The 10853-nt window shown below is 60.0% G+C and overlaps 2 protein-coding genes across 3 annotated transcripts in view; one reads left to right on the top strand and one right to left on the bottom strand.

The window, feature by feature from the left end:
• LOC140470119 (histone-lysine N-methyltransferase SETDB1-like) overlaps window positions 1-10853 on the top strand; it is a 556598-nt gene that overhangs the window by 5013 nt on the left and 540732 nt on the right. The window lies entirely within an intron of this gene.
• On the bottom strand, window positions 746-7848 carry LOC140470026 (histone-lysine N-methyltransferase SETDB1-like). Its single transcript, XM_072566490.1, has 4 exons — window positions 7581-7848; window positions 2003-2212; window positions 1101-1270; window positions 746-930 (listed from the first exon to the last, which is right to left on the bottom strand). Exons 2-4 carry the CDS (start codon window positions 2203-2205, stop codon window positions 746-748), a joined length of 558 nt encoding a protein of 185 aa, XP_072422591.1. The 5' UTR covers window positions 2206-2212; window positions 7581-7848.

The following is a 10853-nucleotide window of genomic DNA, read 5'->3' as shown; positions in this document are numbered from 1 at the left end:
GAGAAAAACAGAGTTAACATCTCGAGTCTGGTCTGGCTGCTCTTCAGAAAGGGACGCAACACGTTAACACCTACACGGCCAGCCTGCCTGGGCATCTCCAACACGTGCGGTGTCGCAGGTCAACGGCAGAGTGGGAATGGCGGCTTTTGCCTTTACTGGTCAGAGCATCGAGGACAGGAGTTGGGAGGCCATGTAGCAGCTGTATGGGACATCGGTGAGGCCCACGGTTGGAATACTGTGTGCAATTCTGGTCTCCCGGCTGTACAACAGGTGCTGTGAAACTTGAGAGGGTGTGGAAAAGATTGACGAGGACGTTGGAGGGTCCGAGCTACAGGGAGAGGCTGAACAGGCTGGGGCTGTTTTCCCTGGAGCGTCGGAGGCTGAGGGGGTGACCTTATAGAGGTTTATAAAATCACGAGGGGGCATGGATAGGGTAAAATAGACAAGGGGTGGGTGGGGTCCAGAAGTAGAGGGGCATGGGTTCAGGGTGAGAGGGGAAAGGGACCGGAGGGACAACTTTTTTTCACCCAGAGGCTGTCCACCAGATGAAGGAGCAGTGCTCCGAAAGCTAGTACTTCCAATTCAACCTGTTGGACTATAACCTGGTGTTGGGTGATTTTTAACATTGAAAAGGCATCTGGATGGGGACGTGAATAGGAAGGGTTTAAGAGGGGATACGGGCCAAATGGGTGAATGGAGGATATCTGGGGGACGGGGACCAGTTTCGGATTTCCAGCGTCCGCAGTCATTCGCTTTCAAATGAAGCCAGGGCCCTGACACAGATCAGGAAAAGCGGGGCGCTGAGACAGCGTCCGTGGGAAGCCCCTGCATACTGCCCTATGGTCTGTGAAACAGGGGCGCCACAGGAGCGCAGATCAAAAGTGCCGTCACGAGAAGCCGACCAGCCTTGGATCAGGACGCTGGTGAGGCCTTTCAGACAAAGTAACAACCTTTAAAAGATATCTGGATAAAGTAGACGATTAGGAAAGGGACACGAGCCAGGGGCAAGCAGGTGGGTACTAGTTTAGTGCGGGATTACGGTCTGCACGGCCTGGTTGGGCCGAAGGGTCTGTTTCCAGGCTGCAGTGACCAGCTCCTACCAGGTTCCACGGCCATCACGTCGTCGTCGTCATCGTCGTCCAGGATCTCGATCACTTCGGACACCTTGGCGCTGTCCTTCCCGGTTCCTTCCTCGGTGGAGGCCTCCTCATATTGCAGGCCCAGGTTGTTGTACAGGTCCTTCACCATCAACTCGCACATGTCCACCGACCTGGGGGGGGGGGGGGGGGGGGGGGGGGCACACAAAGCCAGGGCACCAGTGAGAACCCAACAGAACCCGAATATGCAATTACACCCCCCCCCCCCCCACCCTTGGAAGGGCACAAACGCGAAGGAGGGAGGGAGGGGGAGAAAGTGGGGGGTGCACAAGAGACAGAGACAGAGACGAGAGGGGTGAGAGAGAGAGAGAGAGAGAGAGAGAGAGAGATCACGTGAGAGAGAGGGAGAGGAAAACAGGGGGAATGGTGTGTGCAAGCGAGAGAGAGAGAGAGAGAGAGAGAGAGAGAGAGAGAGAGAGAGAGAGAGAGAGAGAGAGAAAAAAGAGGGGAATTGCGCATGAGAGAGAGAGAGAGAGACAGGGGGAAATCACGCACGCACGTGTGAGAGAGAGAGAGAGAGAGAGGGGAGAGAAGAGAGAGGAGGAACACGCAAGTAAGAAAGAAAGAGAGAAAGACAGGGGGATCATACACAAGAGAGAAAGAGCGAAAAAGAGAGGGGGAATCACATGCGTGCAAGAGAGAGGGGAATCATGCGAGAGAGACAGAGGGAGGAGAATCGCGAGACAGAGAGAGAGAATGAAAGATCACATCAGGGGGGAAAGGATCGTGAGCGAGAGACAGAAAGAGAGAAGGGGAGATCAAGGAGAAGGGGAGTGGGCGAGGGGGGAAGTGGTAGGGAGTGTCGGGGACGGGGACAGGGCGGGGGGGGGGAATGCTCTGATGACCTGGACGCGTCTTCGAAGAGCCCGTCGACGTGAGCCATCTCGGCCTCCTTTTTCTCCACCCAGTTCTCCAGCTCCTGTAGGGCAGCACGCCGCTGCTTCAGCAGGTCCACCTTCTCCAGCTCTTGGTCAATCCACTCCCGGATCTCATCCATGGAAAGGCCCAGCTCTTCCACTGCCAGGTCCATGGTCTCAGCAGACGCCATGGTTGTCCTGCTGGAGGACACAGGAGAGCACGCATTAACAGTGCGACAAAGCTTTGTGAGGTGGGGGAAGGGGGTTACACAAGAACCACCCCACCCTCCTCCCAACCGGAGTTAACACACCACGCGGGGAATGCCACACACCCCTCAACGGACTGTAGCTATTGGGCCAGAACAAGGGCACAAGATGATACAAAGAAAACCGTTACACCGAATCATAACACCTCACAGGGTGGAAGCAGGTCATCTGGCTGGGCAAGTCCAAACCGACCCTCCGAGGAGCACCCTGCCAAGAGCCAACTCCAAACCCTGCCACCTCCAGCCCTTCATACGTGCAAGCAGCATTTCCCATGGCCAATCCACCCTAACCTGCACATCCCTGGGCACTACAGGACAATTTAGCATGGCCAATCCACCCTAACCTGCACATCCCTGGGGCATTATGGGACAATTTAGCATGGCCAATCCACCCTAACCTGCACATCCCTGGGCACTATGGGACAATTTAGCATGGCCAATCCACCCTAACCTGCACATCCCTGGGCACTACAGGACAATTTAGCATGGTCAATCCACCCTAACCTGCACATCCCTGGGGCACTGTGGGACAATTTAGCATGGCCAATCCACCCTAACCTGCACATCCCTGGGGCACTGTGGGACAATTTAGCATGGTCAATCCACCCTAACCTGCACATCCCTGGGGCACTGTGGGACAATTTAGCACGGCCAATCCACCCAAACCTGCACATCCCTGGGCACTACGGGACAATTTAGCATGGCCAATCCACCCTAACCTGCACATCCCTGGGCACTATGGGACAATTTAGCATGGCCAATCCACCCTAACCTGCACACCCCTGGGCACTACGGGACAATTTAGCACGGCCAATCCACCCTAACCTGTACATCCCTGGGCACTATGGGACAATTTATCATGGCCAATCCACCCTAACCTGCACATCCCTGGGTACTATGGGACAATTTAGCATGGTCAATCCACCCTAACCTACACATCCCTGGGGGGGGGGGGGGGGGGGGGGGGGGGGGGGGGGGGGGGGGGGGGGGGGGGGGGGGGGGGGGGGGGGGGGGGGGGGGGGGGGGGGGGGGGGGGGGGGGGGGGGGGGGGGGGGGGGGGGGGGGGGGGGGGGGGGGGGGGGGGGGGGGGGGGGGGGGGGGGGGGGGGGGGGGGGGGGGGGGGGGGGGGGGGGGCACTACGGGACAATTTAGCATGGCCAATCCACCCTAACCTGCACATCCCTGGGCACTATGGGACAATTTAGCATGGCCAATCCACCCTAACCTGTACATCCCTGGGCACTATGGGACAATTTAGCATGGCCAATCCACCCTAACCTGCACACCCCTGGGCACTACGGGACAATTTAGCACGGCCAATCCACCCTAACCTGTACATCCCTGGGCACTATGGGACAATTTATCATGGCCAATCCACCCTAACCTACACATCCCTGGGCACTATGGGACAATTTAGCACGGCCAATCCACCCTAACCTGTACATCCCTGGGCACTATGGGACAATTTATTATGGCCAATCCACCCTAACCTACACATCCCTGGGGCACTATGGGACAATTTAGCATGGTCAATCCACCCTAACCTACACATCCCCTGGGCACTATGGGACAATTTAGCATGGTCAATCCACCCTAACCTACACACCCCTGGGCACTATGGGACAATTTAGCATGGCCAATCCACCCTAACCTGCACATCTTCGGAACATGAGGGGGAAACCAGAGCGCCTGAAAGAAATCCACGCAGACGCCACACAGAGTCGCCTGAAGGTATATTCGTACCTCGGCACAGGGAGACAGTAGTACTAACCACTGAGCTGCCTCTTTCAGACAGAGACGACAAATTAGCCACAGTCACCTTTAATGATGGCACAGGCTCTATGGGTCAGATATACCAGTCATACTCCTATGGTAACATCTCCAAGGGCAGGATCTGCTTGAGGTGGAGCCATGAACTCGCCAACAGGGGGCTTTCGGAGATGGTCCAGCATGAAGTACAGCCCACTCTGATTCTCAATAATGGATTATTCACAGGAGCCAGCACTGCACAGGGCTACCAGAGAGAGAGCACGAGAGCTCAAGGGGGGGGGGGGGGAAGGAGGGGGGAGTTGGGGGGGGGGGGGGAAGGAGGGGGGAGGTGGGGGGGGGGGGGAAGGAGGGGGGAGGTGGGGGGGGGGGAAGGAGGGGGGGAGGTGGGGGGGGAAGGAGATGGGGGGGGAGGGGAAGGAGATGGGGGGGGAGGGGAAGGAGATGGGGGGGGAGGGGAAGGAGATGGGGGGGGAGGGGAAGGAGATGGGGGGGGAGGGGAAGGAGATGGGGGGGGAGGGGAAGGAGATGGGGGGGGGGAGGGGAAGGAGATGGGGGGGGGGAGGGGAAGGAGATGGGGGGGGGGAGGGGGAAGGAGATGGGGGGGGGGGAGGGGAAGGAGATGGGGGGGGGAGGGGAAGGAGATGGGGGGGGAGGGGAAGGAGATGGGGGGGGAGGGGAAGGAGATGGGGGGGGAGGGGAAGGAGATGGGGGGGAGGGGAAGGAGATGGGGGGGGAGGGGAAGGAGATGGGGGGGGGAGGGGAAGGAGATGGGGGGGGAGGGGAAGGAGATGGGGGGGGAGGGGAAGGAGATGGGGGGGGAGGGGAAGGAGATGGGGGGGGAGGGGAAGGAGATGGGGGGGGGAGGGGAAGGAGATGGGGGGGGAGGGGAAGGAGATGGGGGGGGAGGGGAAGGAGATGGGGGGGGAGGGGAAGGAGATGGGGGGGGAGGGGAAGGAGATGGGGGGGGAGGGGAAGGAGATGGGGGGGGAGGGGAAGGAGATGGGGGGGGAGGGGAAGGAGATGGGGGGGGAGGGGAAGGAGATGGGGGGGGAGGGGAAGGAGATGGGGGGGGAGGGGAAGGAGATGGGGGGGGAGGGGAAGGAGATGGGGGGGAGGGGAAGGAGATGGGGGGGGAGGGGAAGGAGATGGGGGGGGAGGGGAAGGAGATGGGGGGGGAGGGGAAGGAGATGGGGGGGGAGGGGAAGGAGATGGGGGGGGAGGGGAAGGAGATGGGGGGGGAGGGGAAGGAGATGGGGGGGGAGGGGAAGGAGATGGGGGGGGAGGGGAAGGAGATGGGGGGGGAGGGGAAGGAGATGGGGGGGGAGGGAAGGAGATGGGGGGGAGGGGAAGGAGATGGGGGGGGAGGGGAAGGAGATGGGGGGGGAGGGGAAGGAGATGGGGGGGGAGGGGAAGGAGATGGGGGGGGAGGGGAAGGAGATGGGGGGGGAGGGGAAGGAGATGGGGGGGGAGGGGAAGGAGATGGGGGGGGAGGGGAAGGAGATGGGGGGGGAGGGGAAGGAGATGGGGGGGGAGGGGAAGGAGATGGGGGGGGAGGGGAAGGAGATGGGGGGGGAGGGGAAGGAGATGGGGGGGGGGGGGAAGGAGATGGGGGGGAGGGAAGGAGATGGGGGGGGAGGGGAAGGAGATGGGGGGGGAGGGGAAGGAGATGGGGGGGGAGGGGAAGGGAGATGGGGGGGGAGGGGAAGGAGATGGGGGGGGAGGGGAAGGAGATGGGGGGGGAGGGGAAGGAGATGGGGGGGGGAGGGGAAGGAGATGGGGGGGGGAGGGGAAGGAGATGGGGGGGGGGAGGGGAAGGAGATGGGGGGGGGAGGGGAAGGAGATGGGGGGGAGGGGAAGGAGTGGGGGGGGAGGGGAAGGAGATGGGGGGGGGAGGGGAAGGAGATGGGGGGGGGAGGGGATGGAGATGGGGGGGGGGGAGGGGAAGGAGATGGGGGGGGGGAGGGGAAGGAGATGGGGGGGGGGAGGGGAAGGAGATGGGGGGGGGGGAGGGGAAGGAGATGGGGGGGGGGAGGGGAAGGAGATGGGGGGGGGAGGGGAAGGAGATGGGGGGGGGGGAGGGGAAGGAGATGGGGGGGGGGGGAGGGGAAGGAGATGGGGGGGGGGGGGGAGGGGAAGGAGATGGGGGGGGGGGGGAAGGAGATGGGGGGGGGGGGAGGGGACGGAGATGGGGGGGGGGAGGGGAAGGAGATGGGGGGGGGGAGGGGAAGGAGATGGGGGGGGGAGGGAAGGAGATGGGGGGGAGGGGATGGAGATGGGGGGGAGGGGAAGGAGATGGGGGGGGAGGGGAAGGAGATGGGGGGGGGGGGGAAGGAGATGGGGGGGGAGGGGAAGGAGATGGGGGGGGGGAGGGAAGGAGATGGGGGGGGAGGGGAAGGAGATGGGGGGGGGAGGGGAAGGAGATGGGGGGGGGGGAGGGGAAGGAGATGGGGGGGGGGAGGGGAAGGAGATGGGGGGGGGGAGGGGAAGGAGATGGGGGGGGGGGAGGGGAAGGAGATGGGGGGGGGGAGGGGAAGGAGATGGGGGGGGGGAGGGAAGGAGATGGGGGGGGGGAGGGGAAGGAGATGGGGGGGGGGGAGGGGAAGGAGATGGGGGGGGGGGGGAGGGGAAGGAGATGGGGGGGGGGGGGAGGGGAAGGAGATGGGGGGGGGGGGGAGGGGAAGGAGATGGGGGGGGGGGGGGAAGGAGATGGGGGGGGGGGAGGGGAAGGAGATGGGGGGGGGGAGGGGAAGGAGATGGGGGGGGGGGAGGGGAAGGAGATGGGGGGGGGGAGGGGAAGGAGATGGGGGGGGGGAGGGGAAGGAGATGGGGGGGGGGGGAGAGGGGAAGGAGATGGGGGGGGGGAGGGGAAGGAGATGGGGGGGGGAGGGGAAGGAGATGGGGGGGGGAGGGGAAGGAGATGGGGGGGGGAGGGGAAGGAGATGGGGGGGGGAGGGGAAGGAGATGGGGGGGGAGGAGTGGAAGGAGATGGGGGGGGAGGAGTGGAGGAGATGGGGGGGGGGAGTGGAAGGAGATGGGGGGGGGAGTGGAAGGAGATGGGGGGGGGGAGTGGAAGGAGATGGGGGGGGGAGGGGAAGGAGATGGGGGGGGAAGGAGATGGGGGGGGGAGGGGAAGGAGATGGGGGGGGGGAGGGGAAGGAGATGGGGGGGGGAGGGGAAGGAGATGGGGGGGGAGGGGGAAGGAGAAAGAGAGAGGGAGAGGGAACGAGAAAGAGAAAAAAAGGGCAGAAAGAGAGGAAGGGGGTAAGGATTAAAAAAGAGAAAGAAAGAGAATGGGAGAGCTGAGAACTACATTCCCCAGAATGCTCAGCGGGCACGCAGGCGCACTGAGCAGCGGCCGGCCCTCTCGCGCAGGCGCAGTGCTCCGGGAGCCGACACTCCGAGGGAATTTTGAAAAAAAAACCGTGAGGAAAATACGAAACGGGCGAAGGAAAGAGGCAGAAGCACGGCGACCGTGCGGGTGTCGGGGGGAGCGTGGATTCGAGAGAGGACGACGGGCAAAAGCTTCTCACCTCGTCCTGCAGGCCGTGAGGCCTGACCCGGCTCCGAATCACTGAAGGCCGCGGCTTCTTTCAGTCTCCTTTATCTGCTCTCGCTCTCCTTCCCCTAACGTGTGATTCCTGCAAAACTGCGGTCGGACGCTAACATCCTTTTTAATTGAAATGCATCACCTTTTTTTCCCCCCCACGACAGATTTTTTTTGAGGAATAAACACCTCTAACCAACCGCTGCAGGCCCCTTTCGCCTGCAACCCAGCTTGAACCGGGATTGGCCAATGGCGCTGCCGAGCCCCGCGATTGACGGTGGTGCCGACCAATCGAACGTGGTCCCGCCTCCACTCCGCACACGATTGACGGGCCGTCCGTCCAATTGGGTAAGGGTCCACCCCCCCCAACCAAGCGCACGGCTTCTGATTGATGGGTTGTGCGGACGGTGCAAAGTGGGAATCCCGCCTTCCAGTCGCCTGATCGACAGTGGGACTGCCCAATGAGGTGGGCTCCCACCGGCTGCGTGCATGTTTTAGACCGCGGTCCATCCAATGGACCGTAGTCCCTCCTTTCAGTCCCCTGATGGACGGCGTGATTAGCCAATGACATGAGGGCCCGCCCAGGTTGCGCGCCTTTTGGACGATGCCACGTCCAATCGATTGTGGACCGCCGTGCAGTGTCCAGATCGACGGCGTCAATATCCAATGAGGTGAGGACCCGCCGATGGGATGGGCGTGTTGGATATGTATCCCCGTCCAATGGATTGCGGTCACGCCCACTAATCGCCTGATCGACAGTGGCAATACCAAATGAGAGGAGGGACCACCGACAGCTCGCGTCTGTTTGACGGCAGCCCGGTCCAATGAAATGCGAGCTCCACCCGCCAACCTGCTGATAGGCATCGGGAATACGCAATGAGGTGAGGTCCCACCCATCCGGTCCATGTGTTTGATGGGAGTCGCGTCCAATGGGGACGCTTGATTCCCTTGATCGACGGGCGGACTGTCCACTGAGGGGAGACCCCACCCACACACCGAAGGTTTCAGGGAACAACCTCTGGGACACCTGCATCAACCAACCCAACACTTGACCTCCCCCCCTCCCACTCCGCCAAGGTCATGCAGGTCCTTGACCCCCTCCATCGCCAGACCATGGCCACACACGACGCCTGGAGGACCATCGCCTCGGAACCCTCCAACCCCACGGGATGAATGCAGATTTCTCCACCTTCCTCGTTCCCCCCACCCCCCACCCCCCGCCTGATCTCCGACCCAACCCCTGGATTCAGCACCGCCCTCTTGACCTGATATCGTCTCCCCGACCTCGACCGCCCCCCACCAACGCCCTCTCCGGACTATCACCCCCACACTCACCTACTTCCATTCCCAGCATCCAACCAGCCCCAAATTCCCTCCCCCCTCTAACACCTGACACTTTCACACCAGCCTCACTCCTGAAGGGTGTATATGACCCACCTCGAAACCCTCGATTATATTCCAGTCTGTAACTCCCTCCCGGGTATCTGTTATTCTGTATATAACCCACCCCGAACCTCTCGATTAGATTCCAGCCTGTAACCCCCTCCCGGGTATCTGTTATTCTGTATATAACCCACCCCGAACCCCTCGATTAGATTCCAGTCTGTAACTCCCTCCCGGGTATCTGTTATTCTGTATATGACCCACCCCGAACCCCTCGATTAGATTCCAGTCTGTAACTCCCTCCCGGGTATCTGTTATTCTGTATATAACCCACCCCGAACCCTTCGACTAGATTCCAGTCTGTAACTCCCTCCCGGGTATCTGTTATTCTGTATATAACCCACCCCGAACCCCTCGATTATATTCCAGTCTGTAACTCCCTCCCGGGTATCTGTTATTCTGTATATACCCCACCCCGAACCCCTCGATTAGATTCCAGTCTGTAACTCCCTCCCGGGTATCTGTTATTCTGTATATAACCCACCCCGAGCCCCTCGATTAGATTCCAGTCTGTAACTCCCTCCCGGGTATCTGTTATTCTGTATATAACCCACCCCGAACCCCTCGATTAGATTCCAGTCTGTAACTCCCTCCGGGGTATCTGTTATTCTGTATATAACCCACCACGAACCCCTCGATTAGATTCCAGTCTGTAACTCCCTCCCGGGGTATCTGTTATTCTGTATATAACCCGCCCCGAACCCCTCGATTAGATTCCAGTCTGTAACTCCCTCCGGGGTATCTGTTATTCTGTATATAACCCCCACCCCGAACCCCTGGATTAGATTCCAGTCTGTAACTCCCTCCCGGGTATCTGTTATTCTGTATATAACCCACCCCGAACCCCTCGATTAGATTCCAGTCTGTAACTCCCTCCCGAGTATCTGTTATTCTGTATATAACCCACCCCGAACCCCTCGATTAGATTCCAGTCTGTAACTCCCTCCCGGGTATCTGTTATTCTGTATATAACCCACCCCGAACCCCTCGATTAGATTCCAGTCTGTAACTCCCTCCCGAGTATCTGTTATTCTGTATATAACCCACCCCGAACCCCTCGATTAGATTCCAGTCTGTAACTCCCTCCCGAGTATCTGTTATTCTGTATATAACCCATCCCAAACCCCTCGATTAGATTCCAGTCTGTAACTCCCTCCCGGGTATCTGTTATTCTGTATATAACCCACCCCGAACCCCTCGATTAGATTCCAGTCTGTAACTCCCTCCCCGGGGTATCTGTTATTCTGTATATAACCCCCACCCCGAACCCCTCGATTAGATTCCAGTCTGTAACTCCCTTCCGGGTATCTGTTATTCTGTATATAACCCACCCCGAACCCCTCGATTAGATTCCAGTCTGTAACTCCCTCCCTGGTATCAGTTATTCTGTATGTAACCCACCCCGAACCCCTCGATTAGATTCCAGTCTGTAACTCCCTCCCGGGTATCTGTTATTCTGTATATAACCCACCCCGAACCCCTCGATTAGATTCCAGTCTGTAACTCCCTCTCGGGTATCTGTTATTCTGTATATAACCCACCCCGAACCCCTCGAATAGATTCCAGTCTGTAACTCCCTCTCGGGTATCTGTTATTCTGTATATAACCCACCCCGAACCCCTCGAATAGATTCCAGTCTGTAACTCCCTCCCGGGTATCTGTTATTCTGTATATAACCCACCCCGAACCCCTCGAATAGATTCCAGTCTGTAACTCCCTCCCGGGTATCTGTTATTCTGTATATAACGCACCCGAACCCCTCGATTAGATTCCAGTCTGTAACTCCCTCCCGGGTATCTGTTATTCTGTATATAAC

The sequence above is a fragment of the Chiloscyllium punctatum genome, chromosome 50 (assembly GCF_047496795.1).
Source record: "Chiloscyllium punctatum isolate Juve2018m chromosome 50, sChiPun1.3, whole genome shotgun sequence".
Classification (NCBI taxonomy): domain Eukaryota; kingdom Metazoa; phylum Chordata; class Chondrichthyes; order Orectolobiformes; family Hemiscylliidae; genus Chiloscyllium; species Chiloscyllium punctatum.
The sequence above is the reverse complement of the archived record's forward strand: the minus strand, read 5'-3'. Positions and strand labels throughout refer to the sequence as shown.